Source organism: Pelodiscus sinensis, chromosome 19 (assembly GCF_049634645.1).
Source record: "Pelodiscus sinensis isolate JC-2024 chromosome 19, ASM4963464v1, whole genome shotgun sequence".
Classification (NCBI taxonomy): Eukaryota; Metazoa; Chordata; order Testudines; family Trionychidae; genus Pelodiscus; species Pelodiscus sinensis.
Window position 1 is genome coordinate 12,154,653 of NC_134729.1, and position 20,794 is coordinate 12,175,446.

Consider the following 20,794-nt stretch of genomic DNA (forward strand, 5'->3'; position numbering starts at 1 on the left):
AACTCAATTCTTTTTTAATTAACAACTGAACTTTACTTAAAAGAGTGTATCACACGATTCAATTAAAACGCAAAGCCACTTTTTTTTGGAGACATTAGGGTGTGCCTGGGCACACCCCCTGCGCATACCTATGTTCAAGAGCACAAATCACATCACAGATCCTTGGGGAACCTGGCTATTTCCCTCTTTCTGCTCTGAAAACCCAACTTGCATTATTGCCTGACTTTTAACCAGATACTGACCCAGGAGAGGACTTTTTCTCTTCTCCCATCACTGCTGGCTTTGCTCAAGAGCAGAGGTGGGCAATAATTTTCACAGGGGGGCCACTTAATGAATTTTGGTATGCGGTCATGGGTCAGCTCCACCCCCTGGAATGGGTGGAGCCTGGGTAGAAGGGGTGGAGCTGGGGACTAGAGTTGTCGGGGGCTGGAGGCTTGGAATTAAAAACCCAGCAAAGGGCTCCCTGCCCCTCTGCTAATGCATGGCCTGGCAGCCGTCCCGGGGTTACTGCAGCTATTAAATGGCTCTCAGCTCCCATCCCTGCCAGGGTAGTGCTGCGACCAGGAGTCATGAGGCATTTAAATAAGATCCTGCTGCCTGAGCCATTGCCTGGAAATTTGGTGGCATTGATGGCAGGATATAAACAGAAAATGACCAGATGCAGTCCAAGGACTGGAAGAAAGTGTTTGCCAGGCCGGATCTGGCCCCCGGGCCACTTCTTGCCCAGGCCTGCTCAAGACTCTTTGGTTTGTGCCCTTGTCAATTTTTTTTTTTGTTGAAAGCCTGAGGTCATTTCCTCCTCTGGACTGCGGGGTATAAAAACAGTTTCTGCATCTTCAGCTGCAGAAATGAGCAGTAGCGATGCCCATCCCCATCGGTGGATGTCCATCCCCACGGATATAAAGCGGCTCACTGCACATTTGCAGGATTCTAGAAATAAAATTTGCATCTGCACCTGCGTCTGGATCCACAAAAATGAATTCTAGAGACCTGTATCCACATTCACGGCAGTGGATACCAGTGGCTAGAAAGCAGATACCACTGTCCACGTTCTTGCAGATATAATCATCCCACTTCCATCCATGGTGAAGTCAGACTGCCAGTTAACATTCACTGGGCTTGTTGCCATCCATCTCAGCTGTCGGTCTAAAGACTGAATAGGAAATTACGGGTCACCACATGATATTAATAGGTAGCAGGTTTAAAACAAACAAAAGGAAGTTTTTATTTACGCAGTGAAGTCAACCTGTGGAACTCCTTGCCAGAGGATTTTACACGGCAAAATGCTGAGCCCCATCTGCTCGCCAGAGGCATCTGGCACCTGGCAGGGTTGGACCCTGGGACACTGTCAGCAAAGCAGTGGTTTGTAACAGAGCGAACAGCGCCCCCTCTGGTTACTCTATGTAAAAGCTGCCGCTTTCCCTCCCTTTCTCTTCTCAGGTGCGAATGGAGCTGATCCACAATCCGGCTTTCTGCAGCGCGTCCTCTTCCAAGGCAAAATACTCGCAGATACTGGAAATCCCGCCCATGTCGTCCCGGGCGGTGCCACTAGTAATCGTCCCACTGGAGCTGGGCTTGCACGATGTCGAAGTCAAGGCCTCCGTCTGGGGCGTGTACGTGTTTGACGGGGTGAAGAAGAAGCTGAAGGTCGTGGTGCGTACCGGGTGGCAGGCCCGCCGCATCTGGCCGTGGGACCCGTAGCTTGTGACCTGGCTAAGTTGTCTCTGGAGTCTGTGCTTTTGTATGCCACAGCCCCAGTGTGGCTCACTGTCCTATGTCGTGGCACTTAGACCATGGACAGTGGGCGAGCAGAACAAGGGAGCTCCACAGCCCAAGTGGTGTGCCAGCTGGCTTTATAGCTCGTACTGGAGAGGTACCTACACTGCTCCAGAGATCGCCGGTTCAAATCTGCCTGGCGGTGGTTATGCTTTACCTCGTGCATTAGAGCCCATACAATCATAGAACCATAGAGCTGGAAGAAACCTCAGAAGGTTATCAAGTCCAGCCCCCTGCTCTAGGCAGGACCAATCCCAACTAAATCAACCCGGCCAGGGCTTTGTCAAGCCAAGACTTAAACACCTCTAGGGATGGAGACTCCACTACTTCCCTAGGTAACTCATTCCAGTGCTTCACTACCCTTATAGTAAAATAGTTTTTCCTAATATCCAACCTGGACATCTCCCACCATAACTTGAGACCATTGCTCCTTGTTCTGCCATCTGTCACTACTGAGAACAGCCTTTCTCCATCTTCTTTGGAACCTCCCTTCAGGAAGTTGAAGGCTGCTCTCAAATCCCCCCTCACTCTTCTCTTCTGCAGACTAAACAGACCCAAATCCCTCAGGGTATGTCTACACTGCCACCCTAGTTCGAACTAGGGTGGCTAATGTAGGCATTCGAAGTTGCAAATGAAGCCCGGGATTTAAATATCCCGGGCTTCATTTGCATCTTGCCAGGCGCCGCCATTTTTAAATCCCCGTTAGTGTGGACTCCGTGCCCACGGCTACACGCGGCACGGAGTAGGTAGTTTGAATTAGGCTCTCTAATTCGAACTACCGTTACTCCTCGTGGAACGAGATGTAGATTAGGCATGAAAAGATATTGCCTGACCCTTCCTCCCCTGTCTCGCTCATACCCTGCAACCGGGGCACTGGAACCGGGGGGGGGTAGGGGACCCTCACACTTTTCACCATGGGCCCAGCCCTGTCCCCCAGCCAGACTGGAAGCTGGAACCCAGGTAAGAGCAGCCTGGGGGGCCTCGTCAGCTGTGAGAAGCCGTGGACATGTCACTTGGGGCACCCAGGGGTGGGGACGTGGGTCAAGGGCTGCTCTCCGGCCCTCTCAACCACAGGCAGGAAGTTGGGCCCAGCTCCAGATTCCTGCTTGGCTAGGGGGCAGGGTCTTGGGGAGAGAGGTGGGGTTGGGGTGGGGCCACACAGGGAGGTGGGGCTTCCACTTTTAGGAATAATCGTCACCTCGGTCCTGGGACCAACCTGTTTACAATGACACCGCAAATAGCTCTAGTTACACGTTGACTGGGTCTTTCCTGTACTTTCCTAGCCTGAAGGGACGAGAGTAACAAAATCGGTTATTTCCGTTGTGCTGGATCCAGCTGCAGCAGGTGAGTAACCATGAGGATTTGTCTTTATAGAATCGTAGAACTGGAAGGGACAGTCCCCTGCCCTCATGGCAGGTCCAAGCGCCTTAGATCATCCCTGACAGGTGTCTGTCAACCTGCTGTTAAATATCTCCACAACCTCCCTGGGCAATTTATTCCAGTGTTTAACCACGCTGAGAGTTAGGAATTTTTTCCTATTATCCAATCTAAACCTCCCTTGCTGCAGTTTAAACCCATTGCTTCTTGTCCTATCCTCAGAGGCTAGGGAGAACAATTTTTCTTCCTCCCGCTTGTAACACTCTTTTAGATACTTGAAAACTGCTATCATGTCCCCTCTCCGTCTTCTCTTTTCTAAACTAAATAAGCCCAGTTCTTTCGTCTTCCCTCATAGCTCTTGTTCTCTAGACCTTTCATCCTTCTTGTTGCTCTTCTTTGGGCCCTCTCCAATTTCTCCACATCTTTCTAGAAATGCGGTGCCCAGAACTGGACACAATACTCCAACTGAGGCCTAATCAGTGCAGAGTAGAGCAGAAGAATGACTTCTCGTGTCTTGCTCACAACACTCCTGCTAATGCATCCCAGGATCATGTTTGCTTTTTTTGCACCGGTGTCACACTATTGACTCATGTTTAGCTTGTGGTCCACTATGACCCCTCGATCCCTTTCTGCTGGACTCCTTCCTACCCAGTCACTTCCCATGGGCATAGTGCCTTTGGGTATGTCTACACTACCCCACTAGTTCGAACTAGGAGGGTAATGTAGGCATACCGCACTTGCAAATGAAGCCCGGGATTTGAATTTCCCAGGCTTCATTTGCATAAGCGGGGAGCCACCATTTTTAAAACCCCGCTGGTTCAAACCCCGTGCAGCGCGGCTACACGGGGCTTGAACTAGGTAGTTCGGACTAGGCTTCCTATTCCGAACTACCGGTACACCTCGTTCCACCGGTAGTTCGGAATAGGAATCCTAGTCCAAACTACCTAGTTCGAGCCCCGTGTAGCCGCGCTGCACAGGGTTCGAACCAGCGGGGTTTTAAAAATGGCAGCGCCCCGCTTATGCAAATGAAGCCCGGGAAATTCAAATCCCGGGCTTCATTTGCAAGTGCGGTATGCCTACATTACCCCGCTAGTTCGAACTAGGAGGGTAGTGTAGACATACCCTTTCATTCTGCAGGAGCTATACATCAGGGTTGGGGAACCTAAGGCCTGGGGAGCAGATGCAGCCTCCGGCTTTCCAGGATCCGTCCCCTGAGGCTCGGGCCTCCCCCCACCATTGGGGAGCCCATGCTGGTGAGGGGTGGATTCTTTTTGTTTCTCACTTTGTGTGCAGCCCCTGACTGATTTTTCTGTGCGTCAGTGGCCCTGACCCAAAAAAGGTTCCCCGCCCCTATTGTACATGGACTCTGCACCAGAGCGGGTGAGCCGACAGACTTGCCAAGCCCCTGGGTAAGGTGTGGGGGGCAGCTCCACTCTCCCGGAATGGGCGGGTCTTCAGATGGAAGGGGCGGGACTGGGGCAGTGCTGCCTAGATTGCCCTCCCTGCTAATGCCCAAGAGCCATCAGTCGTAGGCCACGCCAGCTCCGCAGAGCGCTGGACAGGACGCCGGTGACGATTTAAGGAGCGGGCCTGCACCGGGGCGAGGAATAAATCTATGTTCATGGTCCAAGGATAACGTCTGGGCCCTGTGGCTAACCTTCCTCTCAAAGGAGTCGCATGTCCCCAGTAAGCCAATCTGGTCTCCTACCTTAGTTGCTTTTCTTGCTGCACATCGGGCTGGTTTCTTCCTGAGCCTTCAATAAGGCTTCTTTAAAATACCACCAGCTGTCCTGGGCTCCTTTCCCCTTCATATTAGCATCCCAGGGGATCCTGCCCATCAGGTCTCTGAGGGAGTCAAAGTCTGCTCTTCTGAAGTCCAGGGTGTGTATTTTGCTACGCTCCTTTCGTCCTTTGGTCAGGATCCTGAAATCTGCCATCTTGTGATCACTGCTTCCCAGGTTCTCACCCACATCTCCTTCCCCTACTCGTTCCTCCCTGTTTGTGAGCAGCAGGTCAAGCTGTGCACAGCCCCTGGTCGATTCCTTCAGCACTTGTACCAAGAAGTTATTCCCAACATTCTTCAGAAACGTCCTGGATTGTCTGTGTCCTGCCGGATTGATCTCCCAACAGATATCAAGGGGATTAAAGTCCCCCATGAGAGCCAGGGCCTGTGATCTGGAAGCTTCGCTCAGTTGTCTGAAGAAAGCCTCATCTACCTCATCCACCTGATCCAGCAGACACCAACCATATCACCCCTGTTGCTTCCACCTCTAAACTTAACCCACAGTCCAGTGGTCTCCAACCTTTTGGGGCTGCCGGGCACCCAGGGGCAGGGCTGGGCATGCACCGTGTGCCCGGGGGCGATGCCACATATGTGCCACATGCCCAGGGCAGGGGCCACGTATGTGCTGTGCACCTGGTGTGGGGGCTGTACATGTGCCATGCGCTCGGGGCCTGGGGCCGGCCCTGATCGCTCGGCGGGTGCACATAAATGCCCCAGTGGGCGCCATGTTGGGGACCACTGCCATAGACTCTTAACACACTTTTCTCCCTCTATATACTGGAGCTCTGAGCAACCACACTGCTCTCTTACATACAATGCAACCCTGACTCCTACAGCCCCCCTCCCACATAACAACCCCCTGCCCTGAGCCCCTCCTCACCTTCCCCAACCCTGACTCGTGCACCCCCCCAGATAACAACCTCTGCCCTGAGCCCCTCCAAACCCAACTTCCTGCCCTGATTCCCTGCATCACCACCCCCTGCTCTTAGCCCCCCCACTCCCTGCCCTGGCTCTTACATGTCCCCACAGAACAACACCCTGTCCTGAGCCCCTCCTCACGCCTCAACCCTGATTCCTGCATCCCCCAGCATCGTGCTCTGCGCACGCCCACAGGAGGTGACCCAGGACAAAGAGTAGCAGCGAAGACCATGGGATGCTCATATTTTCCCTAAGGGTGTCTTCTCTCCTTTTCACAGGCGGGGAACAGGTAACGAAGGTGAAATCGCTGGATATAAATGATATTGTTCCAAACACTGAACCAGAAACCAAAGTCTCTGTCAATGGTGAGTAAGAGCCTGTGACTAGAAAGTACTTAGAAACACAGCTCAGGAGTTCATAAGACTGTTAGGCCAAAGGTCCGCGAATAGTCCCAGTGTTATAGTCTTACAAGTTGTTTTTCCTAATGTGCGAGCAAGTTTTTAGTCAAGGAAGAGGTACGGTGTTGGTGTTCAGAATTCTCTGTAAGCCGTGCACTGGCGCAGCCACTTGGGAGAGATTCAAATGCCATCCTGCTGATTAATAGAGCACCCACAGGTAGGTTTTGTGTCTGCTGTTGGTACACTTTGGTGCATGCCTCGGTGCACATAAAAATTATTCTGCACGTGGATATAAAAATCCACATATGAAAGGAAAAGATTAGAGGGAACACTGGTGATGGTCTTTTTGTTAGAAAAATTTTTTTGGGGGAGCTGTGGAAAGCAGCAGGAGAATTTGCTTTATTCTCTGTTGCTGGAGTTGTTCCCTGGGAGGTGAGAATTAGGGTTTGGGACCAAGATCCTGGAAGAAAGGGACGGCCCTACATGCGGCACGGACTAGGTAGTTCGAATTAAAGCTCATAATTCGAACTACCGTTAAACCTCCTTGCAGGAGGAATAACGGTAGTTCGCATTAGGAGCTTCAATTCAAACTACCTAGTCCGTGCCGCGTGTAGCTGCGGGCAGGTAGTTCGAACTACGGGGCATTTAAAAATGGCGGCGCCCGGGAACATGCAAATGAAGCCCAGGATATTTAAATCCTGGGCTTCATTTGCAAGTTCGAATGCCTACATTAGCCACCCTAGTTGGAACTAGGGTGGAGGTGTAAGCATACCCAAACTTATGGTAAGCTGAAACTCTGTAACCTTTGTAACTTTCAGTCACTCTGTAACCTGCTCGGAACTGCATTCTCCCCTGTGTGTGTGCTTGTGCATGCTTGTGTGTTTTGTTTGAAGTTGCAGTGCTGACTAGAGCACGTGGTGATAAGTCATCACAAACTGCGGCTTTTGCTGGATAAAGGGAAGTCTGGGCATGCTCCCTGCTGATGAGGTGAATGAGTCACAGGAGCCTTCACATACTATTTAAGGAGAAGAGCAGATGTGAGATCTCTCTCTCTCTCTTTCTACCCCTGCTCCTGAGAAACTCCTCTCTAAAGCCCGTGTCTATGCTCCTGACCAGCTCTCCAGCGATGAGAAGCAGACAGACCCTCCAGAACCAACATGCCTCGGCTCCTTCTGCAACCCATGTTCCTGTGTGAGTGCAGGAGTGACTGTGTGTGAAGGAGTGAATGAATGGGGACGGGGTGTGTGTGTGTGTGTGTGTGTGTGTGAAGAGATGCTTGTTTGTTTGTGTGTGAAAGAGAGAGCTGGTTCCTTCTTTAGCTTAAACCTTTGATGGCAGCTCTGTCTTCTTTGCTTTAAGCTTGTAGTGCAAATAGGGTCGTGCTAATTCCTCAAACAATAGACCCATGCTAGTGTAACCCTGGGTGGTCTCCAGTGAGAATATTTTTGGGGTAACATTAACCAGGGTTTGGATCAGTTGATCCAGGCTCAGAACCAAGTCCTAGGGTGGTGGGTGCCCTGGCTTTGGAGGGCATCAAGGCACATTCCTGGGTCAGAGTGCTAAGTCTACAGCACTGGTTCCCAACTGCCAGTCCACAGCCTGGTGCCAGGCCGCGGTGGCTCTCGGGGCTGCGACACAGGCATGTCGCCCAGCGCCTCCCCTCCCGCCGCAGTTGTTAGGAGAGGCGTGTCCTGCCCCACCTCTCAGCCAACCAGCGCCGGGCAAGGGCGGGGTCTGCTCCAGGAGGTGGAAGAGCGGTTCGCTGTGGAGTGAGAGGGCTGCACGGAGCCCAGCCTGACAGCCTTAGAGCAGTTGCCATCCAGGGAGCAGAGCTCAGCTGGCAGCTGGGAGGAAGCACGGGGCTAGGTATGAGGGGCGGGGCAGGCACTGGGGTCTTTGGGCAGGGCTAGTGATGGGGGGCTCTGGGGGTGAGGGGCTCTAAAAGGCAGGGGGCTGGCACTGGGGGGGCTCTGAGGACAGGGCTAATATTGGGGACTGGGTGCAGTGGGCCTCTGAAAACAGGAGGCTGTCACCAGGAATCTGGTGATGGGAGGTTCTAAGGGGCGGGTGGCCCAGGGAAGCTCTGAGGGGCATAGGCCACTCTGAGGCCAGTAGCTGGCACTGGGGGGTAGTGGAGGAGTGGGGGGTTCTAGGGGTTAGGGCTGGCACTGGGAGAGGGCTCTGAGGCCAAGGTGTACCCCGCCCCAGTCCCCAGAGCCACCACAAACAGCTGGCTTCACCTGCAGCAGCCTAACAAATATGCAAATACAATGTTGCGAGTCCACCAAAGGTTTGTGAATGGGTTTGCCGGTCCACGGCATAACAAAGGTTGGGACCCACAGGTCTACAGGACCCTTCAAGGGCCACTTTCTCCCTGTTCCCACCACACACCCCGACGTGAACTCACAGCAGGTTCTCCTCTCGGCCAGGAAACCCTATGGCACAACTTCTAGAAAACTCCATCGACGGGGCCAAGCTGGGGCATCTTATCGTGGTGCCCTCCGGCTGCGGGGAGCAGAACATGATCAGCTTGACCCCGACAGTCATTGCCACCCACTTCCTGGACAACACCAACCAGTGGGACAGGATAGGGGTGGATCAGAGGACGGAAGCCATCCAGCTGATCAGGAAAGGTGAGAAGCTTTCGGGAGTGACAGCAGGTCCTCCCCTGGACTCTTGCGCATTGCCAGGGCTTGTGTATTCCAGCGGTACAGGGTACAGGGTAGGGACCAGGATGGCTAACGTCAGTGTTGTCAACCTATCGACGAGTCCGGGGGGGAATTCTGTGCCAAAAAAATTAAAAATGCCGCACGCCATAGTTTTAAAATCTACATATCGTATATCCAAGGAAACGACCAAACTACTCAACCCTGGCATGACGACCGGGCGTTATGTCAAAATACTGGGCAGCGGGTGTGTCTGTAACAACCTAGACAGCAAAAAAAAAAAAAAAATCCAGAAAATGGATTTTTGACAAATAGATTCCATCTGGGGCCGCTTTACTACAAAACTCAGCACCATTTTGTTTAAACGTCAGTCCCGACGCCGATTTCTTGCCCCCCTCAGAGGCAGTGCAAAGGCTGCGGGGGAGGGGGTTGAACTAGAGATCATGGAGGAGCTGAGGGAGAGGGAAGGAATGGCCGCGAAGGAGCCTCGGTGTGAATTTGGAAGGCTGTTGGCAGCAGGTTGGAAACTGACGGATCAGATCTTTTAGTGGGGGGGGAGGAATTGATAGCAAGCCTCCCACATTCATGTGGGGGTTGGTTCCTAGTCTCCCTCCTTCAAGCAGGTATATCTGCCCCTATGTGTCCCTGCACCCCTCCATCTCCATGTGTTCCCGCCCTCCACTCAGCTACCTCTCTCATGTGCCCCGGCACTCCTCTTGTGACTCCCCCATTTGTCCTGTAAATCTCTCCTCTGTCCCCATGTGGCTCTGCACCCCTACTCCCGTTTCGAACCCTCCCCACTTTGTCTCCTCCACTAGCCCTTCTGAACCCATCTAACACCCCCCTCCTTCTCCCCTCCCCCCCCCCCCCCCCCCCGCAGTCTTTTGTACTCCAGGCTATTCATCCCTCCATATCCCATGTTTCCTGACCCAGCCTTATGGGTAGGGCCCTAGGAAGAATCATAGAACCATAGAGCTGGAAGAGAGCTCAGGAAGTCAACAAGTCCAGCCCCCTGCCCTAGGCAGGACCAATCCCAACTAAATCAACCCAGACTGGGTTTGTCAAGCCGAGGCTTAAAAACCTCTAGGGATGGAGACTCCACCACTTCCCCAGGGAACCCATCCCAGTGTTTCACCACCCTCCCAGGGAAATAGTTTGTCCTAATATCCAACCTAGACCTCCCCATTGCAACTTGAGACCATTGCTCCTTGTTCTGCCATCTGTCACTACTGAGAACAGCCTCTCTCCATCCTCTTTGGAACCTCCTTTCAGGAAGCTGAAGGCTGCTCTCAAATCCCCCCTCACTCTTCGCTTCTGCAGAGTAAACAAACCCAAATCCCTCAGCATCTCCTCGCAGGTCATGTGTTCCAGCCCCCTCATCATTTTGGTCCCCCTCCGCTGGACCCTCTCCAATGCGTCCACATCCTTTCTGTAACTGGGGGCCCAGAACTCCACATGTGGCCTCACCAGAGTTGAATAAAGGGGACTAATCACTTCTCTAGATCTGCTGGCAATGCTCCTCCTAATGCATCCTAATACACCATTAGCCTTCTTGGCTACAAGGGCAACCTGTTGACTCATAGAATCATAGGACTGGAAGGGACCTCGAGAGGTCATCGAGTCCAGCCCCCCGCCCTCAAGGCAGGACCAAGCTCCGTCTACACCATCCCTGACAGATGTCTATCTAACCTGTTCTTAAATATCTCCAGAGAGGGAGATTCCACCACCTCCCTTGGCAATTTATTCCAATATTTGACCACCCTGACAGTTAGGAATTTTTTCCTAATGTCCAATCTAAACCTCCCCTGCTGCACTTTAAGCCAATTACTCCTTGTCCTGTCCTCAGAAACCAAGAGGAACAAATTTTCGCCTTCCTCCTTGTGACACCCTTTTAGATATTTGAAAACCGCTATCATGTCCCCCCTTAATCTTCTTTTTTCCAAACTAAACAAGCCCAGTTCATGAAGCCTGGCTTCATAGGTCATGTTCTAAACCTTTAATCATTCTTGTCGCTCTTCTCTGTACCCTTTCCAATTTCTCCACATCTTTCTTGAAATGTGGCGCTCAGAACTGGACACAGTACTCCAGCTGAGGCCTAACTAGTGCAGAGTAGAGCGGCAGAATGACTTCACGAGTTTTGCTTACAACACACCTGTTGATACAACCTAGAATCATATTTGCTTTTTTTGCAACAGCATCACACTGTTGACTCATATTCAACTTGTGGTCCACTATGACCCCTAGATCCCTTTCCGCCATGCTCCTTCCTAGACAGTCGCTTCCCATCTTGTATGTATGGAACTGATTGTTCCTTCCTAAGTGGAGCACTTTGCATTTCTCTTTATTAAACCTCATCCTGTTTACCTCTGACCATTTCTCTAACTTGCTAAGGTCATTTTGAATTATGTCCCTATCCTCCTAAGAAGTCGCAACCCCACCCAGTTTGGTATCATCTGCAAACTTAATAAGCGTACTCTCTATCCCAATATCTACATCATTGATGAAGATATTGAACAGTACGGGTCCCAAAACAGACCCTTGCGGAACTCCACTTGTTATCCCTTTCCAGCAGGATTTAGAACCGTTAACAACAACTCTCTGACTACGGTTATCCAGCCAATTATGTACCCACCTTATCGTGGCCCTATCTAAGTTATATTTGCCTAGTTTATCAATAAGAATATCATGCGAGACCGTATCAAATGCCTTACTAAAGTCTAGGTATATGACATCCACCGCTTCTCCCTTATCCACAAGGCTCGTTATCTTATCAAAGAAAGCTATCAGATTAGTTTGGCATGACTTGCTTCATATCCAGCTTCTGATCCACTGTCATCCCCAGGTCCTTTTCTGCAGAACTGCTCCTTAGCCAGTCGGTCCCCAGCCTGTAACTGTTCTTGGGATTCTTCTGTCCCAAGTGTAGGACTCTGCACTTGTCCGTGTTGAACCTCATCAGATTTCTTGTGGCCCATTCCGGCAATTTGTCTAAGTCACTCTGGACCCTATCTCTGCCCTCCAGCATATCTACCTCTCCCCCTCGCTTAGTGTCATCCGCAAACTTGCTGAGGGTGCAACCCATCCCCTCATCCAGGTCAGTAATAAAGATGTTGAACAAAACCGGTCCCTATCCGCAACAGGGGCTGCTCCTGCCTAGAAGCAGCTGCCTTCTGTTTTGGTGCCACTGCCGCCCTGCTGGGTGAAAGGTGTAACTGCCACACCTCTCTAGGGCTACAGCTACACTACAGGCCTCTGCAGCAAGAAGCTTTTTTGTGGAAGAGATCTTCCGCCAAAACTTCTGGTGCAAGAGCACGTCCACCCTGCACAAGTGCATCAGAAAAGCTATGTGCTTTGGCTCCAGAGAGCAGCCAGACGGCATGGATGCTCTCTCTGAAGAAAGCTCTAATTGCCATTCACAGACTATTTGTTGTTTTTTAAGTTTTTTCCCCCTCTCTACAGCCTGTGCTGCCCCTTCCGTTTCCTTCTGGGTAGCCCCTGCACCGTGCCCGGCTCACAGCTCGGCCTGCACTAGCTGGAGTTTAGCTGTGACGCGGGCATTAGCGTTAGGCCTTGTCTATATAGCCACAGGCCGTCAGCCCTCAGTTTGCAACTTCAGCCACACGAATAATGCATTGGAAGCCAGTGTGCTTAGACCTGCGCACGGCAGTGTCTTTACCATGGTATACCTGCTGCAAACGCTTTCCTGCCCACTCCTCCTACTCTTCTCGTTTTGGTGGAGTACCGATGTCGATGGGAGAGCACTGGGTGGTCTATTTAGCGTGTCTATCGCCCCCTGCTGGAGTGATTCACTGCCCATTGATCCAGAGGGCGGTGAAGACATGTCCTCAGCCAGCCGTGACTTGGTCGCTTGCCTCTGGAGTGCTCGGGTGCTTCCTGAACTGGGTTCCCAGTCAAACTGACTGCTGGGAGCAAACGGGATGGGGGACATGACCACCAGCTCGCTGAAGGTAGAGATGGTCCATTGGAAAAGGGATGAAAAGGGGGAGGGTGGACTGAGTAAGGCAGGAGGGCGGAGTAAGGCAGGAGAATACAGAACACATTTCAAAGGCCTTTCTTTCTCCTTTTCAGGTTACACACAGCAACTGGCATATAAGAAATCTGACCACTCATATACCCCCTATTCAAAGTCAACCTCAAGCACATGGTAAAGTCTGTTTTTCTGTAACACTTTCCTTTTCTCTTTTGCTCTGGCTTATGCCTGCCAGAGTAGTGGGCTACAGGCGAGCCCCCTGGCTACAGCGAATGGGCAAAGTTCAGGTGTAGGACTGGCTCTTTAGAAAAAATACACGCCGGGGATTAAGAACGGAGGGGGCTTGACAGCGTGAGAGATCCAGTCCCTTGCGTGGTCACTTGTCATCAGCCTGGCCTAGATCAACAGCTGGTTGTGTGTTAGAACCTGGTGGCTTGTGTGAACTGAATTGGGTAGGTTTCAGTCCCCAGGGAAAAGGTTTCAGTCCATCCGGGAAGGGATGTAAATTCCCGTTTAAAATGTTAACCAGGTCAACGGTGTGATTAACCGGTTAACCCTGAAGGGCTGCTCCAGCGTGGCCAGGCCTACCACGCCACACCAGGAGCTGCTCCAACCTGGCAGGACCGAGCCCACTGCACCATGTTGTGGGCAAAAACTGCTCCGGTCGGGCAGGGCTAGCTAGCTAACTGGTCACCAGGTAAGTATGCTGGTAAGATTAATGCTTACCAGGTACCCAGTTAACCCTTTACACTCTGTGGTGTAGTGTTAGTACCTTGTTAGTTTCTATGCTTGGGCTGTGGGGGACCCCACTGGCAGCTGTCTGTAAGCACGGCCCAGCAGGGGGTGCCTTACCACCCCAGGGCAGTGGCTAAAACCAGTTCCACAAGTTACGGGAAGAGTGTGCTGGGGGAAGGGGCAGTCTTGGGCTGGAACCCTGAGAGAGACAGACTGAGGTTGCTGGGTGATAGACCCCTAACCCAAGGGGCCCGAATCCTGTAATCACACCACGTCTATGCTGTGCTGTATCCTGGAGAAGCAATTAAATCCCTCTATTCTACTGCTGGCGGAATCTGTTCTTGCTGCTACGGGGGTGTAGGAGCGGGGGAACCCCGTGCCCATGCCTATGATGGTAGCAGTGGATTTGGCTACCAACTGCCCCGAGGCCATAGCTCTGCCCTCTATTGAGGCAAACACAGTGGCAGATGCACTGCTGACCATTTTCTGCTGGGTGGGGTTCCCCCAGGAGGTTCTCACGGACCAGGGATCCAACTTTGTGTCAGCCCTGCTCCTGTGCTTGAGGGAGAAGTGTGGGGTCTGACACACCTGGGCCTCGGCGTATCACCCCCAAACCAACGGGTTGATGGAGAGATTCAATGGGACTCTGAAGCAGATGCTACGGACCTTTATGCACCAGCACCCACAGGACTGGGACAAGTACCTACCCCACCTGCTGTTTGCATACAGGGAGGTGCCCCAGGAGTCCCCGGGTTTCTCACCGTTCGAGCTGTTCTATGGGAGGCAGATATGGGGACCCCTGGACTTACTGAGAGATGAGTGGGAGGGGAAGGCCTCCCCGGAGGGTGAGTCAGTAGTGGAATACGTCCTGACCTTCCGGGAAAGACTCGCTGAGCTCATGGGCCTGGCCAGAGAGAACCTGAGCAGGGCCCAAAGGAAGCAGAAGGTCTGGTACGACTGCAATGCACGGGCCCACACCTTAGAGCCTAGCCTGCTGGAGACAGAGCGAAGCGGTTCCTGGGAATTGTGGGGCACTACAGCACAAAACCAGTGAGTCTACACTGGTCACCACTCGTAGCCAGAGCCAGCGCGGGCCTGGCGACCCTGACCCCAAGGAGGTGCTCACAAAGGGTATGTCTATACTACAAAGTTAATTTGAACTAACAGCCGTTAGTTCGACTTAACTTTAATAGCGTCTATACATACAAACCACTAGTTCGAATTTAATTCGAACTAGAGGAGCGCTTAATTCGAACTAGGTAAACCTCATTCTACGAGGACTAACGCCTAGTTCGAATTAAGTAGTTCGAATTAAGGGCTGTGTAGCCACTTAATTTGAACTAGTTGGAGGCTAGCCCCTCCCAGGTTGCCCTGGTGGCCACTCTGGGCACAACCAGGGAAACTTTTCTGCCCCCTTCCCAGCCCCGGAGCCCTTAAAGGGGCACGGTCTGGCTACAGTGTTCGTGCCGGTTGCAAGCCTGCCAGCACCCAGCCAGCAGACCCTGCACCTGGCACAGCATGAGCCAGCCACCCGCTGCCACCCAGCCTTCCCAGGACCAGGCTGGCAGCTCCCAGGAGCCTGCCCGGGGCCGCAAGAGGCGGGCGCCCGCCTGGTCTAGTGCGGAGATCGTGGACCTCATCGAGGTTTTGGGGGAGGCCTCCAACATTTACGACCTCCGCACTAGGCACAGGAAAGCGGCCTTCTAGGGCAGGATAGCTGCCAGCCTGGCCCCCAAAGGCCACATGCGAACCCAGGAGCAGGTTTGCATGAAAATCAAGTTGGTCCAGTGAGACCCCCGACCCTGAGCCCTGAGCTTAGAACATAAGACCGGCCGTACTGGGTCAGACCAAAGGTCCATCTAGCTCAGTAGCCCGTCTGCCGACAGCGGCCAACACCAGCTACCCCGGAGGGGATGGACCAAAGACAATGACCAAGCGATTTGTCTCATGCCATCCATCTCCAGCCTTCCACAAACAGAGGCCAGGAACACCGTTCCTACCCCCTGGCTAATAGCACTCCATGGACCCAACCTCCATGAATTTATCTAACTTCTCTTTAAACTCTGTTCTAGTTCTAGCCTTCACAGCCTCCTGTGGCAAGGAGTTCCACAGGTTGACTCTTTGCTTTGTGAAGAAGAACTTTCGCTTATTAGTTTGAAGCCTGTTACCCATTCATTTCATTTGGTGTCCTCTAGTCCTTCTATTGTGGGAACTAATGAAGAACTTTTCTTTATTCACCCTCTCCACACCACTCATGCTTTTATAAACCTGTCATATTCCCCTTCAGTCTCTCTTTTCTAAGCTGAAAAGTCCCAGTCTCTTTAGCCTCTCTTCATATGGGACCTGTTCCAAACCCCTAATCATTGTAGGTGCCCTTTTCTGAACCCTTTCCAAGGCCAAAATATCTTTTTTGAAGTGAAGAGACCACATCTGTACACAGTACTGAAGATATGGTGTACCATAGTTATATGCTTGCTCTCCTCCTTCTTCCCCTGGCTTCCCCCTTCCAGCTCCCTCCTCTCAGGTTTCCCCCTCCCCTCTTCCACCCTCTCTCTTCCCCTCTCCCACCTCCTTTTCCCAGTCTCCCCAGAGGTTAATTCCCCCCCCCCCCCCAGTTTTGTCAAGTAAAGAGAGTTTCTATTTTTGAGCACACGTGTCCTTTATTTTTTACCTCAGGAAGGGGGGCTAGGGAAGGGTAAGTGGAAGGAAGAGAGGGAGGAATGGGGCACGAGCCCCCGATGGGGAGGACTGGGGTGACTCTGCGGGCTCCTCAGGGTGGAAGCTCTCCTGCAGGGCCTCCTGGATCCTGACAGCCCCCCGATTGACTCCCCTGGATGGCAGCCTGCAGCAAGTGCAGCTGGGCTGATGGCCGAGTGCTGTGATGTGCTGAGTAAAGGTACTCAGGGCACTCCAAGTCAGGACTGTTTTGCTGTCCCTTATTGAGTTAGACATGCAAGTGGGGAACCCTGAGAATTGTCTGTCCAAGGTCGGGGTCAGGGTCGGGTCCCTTTAAGCACAGCCCTCGGCTAGCCTGAGACAGCAGCTCCACGCTCTAAGTCCTAACCTGATGCCCTGCCGGCACTGGTTCCGGCCATCCTTAACTTAGGTTCAGGGTCCACTTAATGTGGACATGCTAGTTCGAATTAGCAAAATGCTAATTCAAATTAGTTTTTAGGTCTAGATGCACTAGTTCGAATTAGTTTAGTTCGAATTAACTAGTTCGAATTAAGTTAGTTCGAATTAGTGTTGTAGTGTAGACATACCCACAGTGAGGCTTGGTCAGGGCTTGCGTGGTATACATGATCGTGTGCAAAAGGGTTGGGATTTTTTGTGCAAAACAGACCTGTCTACACTTTTTTTGCGCAAAAACCTCTTACACAAAACAGATCAGAAGAGATTATGCAAATGAAGCATGAGAAAAAGCTAATGAGCACTTCATTTGCATTGCTTCTTCCTCAAAGTGTAGACATAGCCTAGACACCCCAAGGACCCCAAGGACTTCTGACCCCAAGCTCCAAACACCCCAAGGACTTCTAAGCATTGAGTAGTCTCAAAGGGTATGTCTACACTACCCCCCTAGTTCGAACTAGGGGGGTAATGTATGCATCCCGAACTTGCTAATGAAGCCCGGGATTTGAATTTCCTGGGCTTCATTAGCATAAAGCCGGCGCCGCCATTTTTAAAAGCCGGCTAGTGCGAACCCTGTGCCGCGCGGCTACACGCGGCATGGACTAGATAGTTCGGATTAGGCTTCTAATCCGAACTATCTGTACGCCTCGAGTACTATCTAGTCCGTGCCGCGTGTAGCCGCGCGGCACGGGGTTCGCACTAGCCGGCTTTTAAAAATGGCGGCGCCGGCTTTATGCTAATGAAGCCCGGGAAATTCAAATCCCGGGCTTCATTAACAAGTTCGGTATGCATACATTACCCCCCTAGTTCTAACTAGGGGGGTAGTGTAGACATACCCTAAGGTCACTTCTTCCTCCCTAGCCTGCTTATTTGAGGGAGCGGTCATCAAGTTACTGCAGATAATTTACTAGAGTGAGCCCTGCAAAACCTGCCCCAATACCCAGTACTGATGAAGTTTCCACATACCCTGCTTTGAGCCAACGTCTGGGATCGTTTGGCTCACACATCTGGGTGGAGGAGAATTTCAGGAGTGACCTTGTGATTCTGTATCTTGATCCCTCAGGCTGACGGCGTATGTTGTGAAGGTCTTTTCCCTGGCCTACAAGCTCGTGAGTATAGATTATCAAGTGATCTGCGGGGCTGTGAAGTGGCTGATCCTAGAAAAGCAGAAACCTGATGGGATCTTCCAGGAAGATGCCCCCGTGATGGCGAAAAGTATGATGGTAAGGTGAAGCTCTGTTGCCATCACGCCGCAGACTTGGCTCCCTTCCATTCTGCTCAGTGGGACACAGCTCCTATGAAAACGTGGTGGGGCCTGCGCTTCCCGGCGGATTTTGCTCACCTCAGAGGCTCACAGCAGCCCAGTTTTAGTCACCGTGCCCAGGGATTTCATTTGCTGTTTCTTTTCATCCTTGGCTGGTACGGTTGCCAGGTGTCTGGTATTCACCCAGGTATTTGTGGGCTCCGTCCAGTAAAAAACAACCACAGAAAATACCGGACATGTGCAATGTTTGGTATTTCCTGTTTCCCTGGGACGGAAGGGGGCAGTTGCCGGCTGCCGGGCTGGGGTGGGAGCGGAGCGCATGCTGCTCTGGCCCACGTGACCAGCAGAGACCCGGGAGCTGGCCACGTGATGCCTCCCTCTGCCCACTGTGAGCCAAGGCAGCCAGGTCGGGCAGTAGGAGCAGCCTCTTTAAAAGTCAGATTCACTCACCCAGCCGTACTCTGGTGGCTGGCTCTGCAGGGGAGGGGGGATTTGATTGGGGTGGGGCGCTCCCAGCGCTGGGGATGCCTCCCTCAGGGAGAGGGGTGGGTGCATTGGGGGTTAGTGTGTGGTCCCAAACTGGAGGGAGTGGTGCAACTTGTGCTTACCAACTTTGGTCTCTCCCCCCCACACTTTTTTTTCCTCGACAGAATTTTTTCCTGTTTTTTTGGGAGGGGGGTCGGTATATTTTGTTAAACCATCTGGCAACTCTATTGGCTGGTGTATGGTAAAACGGAGATTAAACTCTACCGTCCTTTTCCCCATGTGGAAATGGGGAGGTGAGTGTTAGGGGAGCTCAGGCCCACCCTCTACTCTGGGGTCCAGCCCAGGGCGCTGAGAGAGCTGCCTGTGCGAATCCCCGACACCTGCTATAAGACAAGACAGGACTGCTTTGCAAGCGGGGCACCCCTGTCTGTCCGGGGTGGGGGTCGGGTCCCTTTAAGCACAGCCCTCGGCTAGCCTGAGGCAGCAGCTCCACGCTCTAAGTCCTCATCTGATGCCCTGCTGGCACTGCTTCCGGCCATCCTTAACCCCGGTTCAGGGTCCACTTAATGTGGACATGCTAGTTCAAATTAGCAAAACGCTAATTTGAACTAGTTTTTTAGTCTGGATGCGTTAGTTTGAATTAGCTTAGTTCGAATTAGCGCTGTAGTGTAGACATACCCTGAGAGAGCTGCCTGTGCGAATCCCCGACACCTGCTATAAGACAAGACCCCGAGCTACTTCCCCAGCCCCTTCCATCTCTCAGTTCGTCCTCCTGGCTGTGAGCTCCTTCCCTCCTACTCCCAGCTACGCCCTCCTCCGTCCTCTCAGCTACACGCACCCTGCCACTGCAGGCCAGCTTCTTTTATAGCCAGTCTGACCTAGATTTCTTAATTACCCCCAGGTGTCCTAATTGGCCTAGGCTGGCCTGACTCACAGGCCTGGTCAATTAGCCCTAGGAGTTCCACTGCTCCTGGGGCTCTAAACCAGCCCTTCCCTGCTCCTCTGGAGGCAGGATTCTTCTCAGTCTGAGGGTTAGATAGCTCCCCTCCACTGCGTTTTAATAGCCTTCTGCTCTGACCCTGTCACACTAGCCGTTTCCTTCCTAAGTCTGGTGAGGCCAGGTCCTAAAGTCTTTGCCCTTTCTCAGAGTCCTTACCCAGGCACAAGCTTTGTGGAAATTGTATCTGAAGCAGACATGAGTGAAAGCTGAGGAAACATTTCAGGTTTTGCTCTGACTCTGTGGGGCACCTGATCTGCCTCTAGTGAAAGCCCTCGGTCTGTCAGCCGTGGCGCTAGCAAACCCTTCAAAAACCTCCCTGGGGGCCAGCCACTGCTAGAAAGGGCAGAGCGTCCCTCGGCGTAAGCATAGATTCCATTCGTAGCACCTCAGGCATTTCTGAGCCAGCTCCTGATTCAACGGAGACATAACAGTTCACGCTGCTGCGCAGAAAGCTAGAGCTCGTGGGGCTGTCTGCATTTCGGCAAGCTGGGTCACGCCGGATGCAGGAAGCAGATCTACTGTATATTTGAGACCGTTTGTCTGTGGGTCCGTCCGTCCAGCTGTGAGTCCGTTCGTTCAAAAACTCCTCCTAAACAGTAAGAGCGGGGACCGCCAAATTTAGCAGGCAGCTTCCTCGTGTCGTCACATAAAGCAAGTCAAGGTTGGGTTGTGCTGGGAGAATGGGATGGGCCTGGAATGTGATTGGTTCCCATCAAATGGAAGGGGGGATGTGACCGCAGGGGCGGTTATACTCAGCATGACCACAGGGGGCAGCAAGTGCCCAAGCCCCGGGGAGCAGCCACTGGCTGTCAGAACATCCGCTGCCACCCCCGCCTGCCTCAGGGACAAGTGGTGGGTGGGCTGCATGGCCCCTACTGTCTCGGGCTGACCCTGGGGGACTCTACCCTGAGTCCTGCACCACCATCCCCTGCCCTGACCCCTCCTCACCCCCAACCCTGACTCCTGCACCCTCCAAACCTCCACAGCCCTGCTCTGAAGGACCCGATTGACACTCAGTAAATCTTCTAATAGAGAAATAAACAGAGGATGTGTCTGGGAATGGACAGATCCTGTTTGTGCAGGGCTAAGTTGATAGATGGTTGATTTTGGGTGCCAGCGCACTGGGACGGTGCATTTTCTGCAGGGCCATTTAGGGTATCTCGTGCTGAACCTTGCAGTCGTATTGCCAGAATGGGTGCCCAGACACTGTGCTGGCCAGGTTATGAAAAGTGCAGGGCTAAATCCCACCCACAGACTCGGGAGAAGAGAGAGGC

General features: G+C 52.5%; 1 protein-coding gene across 2 annotated transcripts in view; it reads left to right on the forward strand.

The window, feature by feature from the left end:
* The window catches only part of LOC102456878 (complement C3), an 89,641-nt gene that overhangs the window by 37,483 nt on the left and 31,364 nt on the right, over positions 1-20,794 (forward strand). Inside the window, exons 21-26 of one of the 2 annotated variants that reach the window (XM_075902306.1) lie at positions 1,441-1,653; positions 3,060-3,120; positions 6,133-6,219; positions 8,682-8,885; positions 13,005-13,080; positions 17,834-17,993. In XM_075902306.1, coding sequence (XP_075758421.1) covers positions 1,441-1,653; positions 3,060-3,120; positions 6,133-6,219; positions 8,682-8,885; positions 13,005-13,080; positions 17,834-17,993 — 801 coding nt within the window. The remainder of the gene's footprint in view (positions 1-1,440; positions 1,654-3,059; positions 3,121-6,132; positions 6,220-8,681; positions 8,886-13,004; positions 13,081-17,833; positions 17,994-20,794) is intronic. The other variant, XM_075902307.1, reaches the window with a different exon arrangement.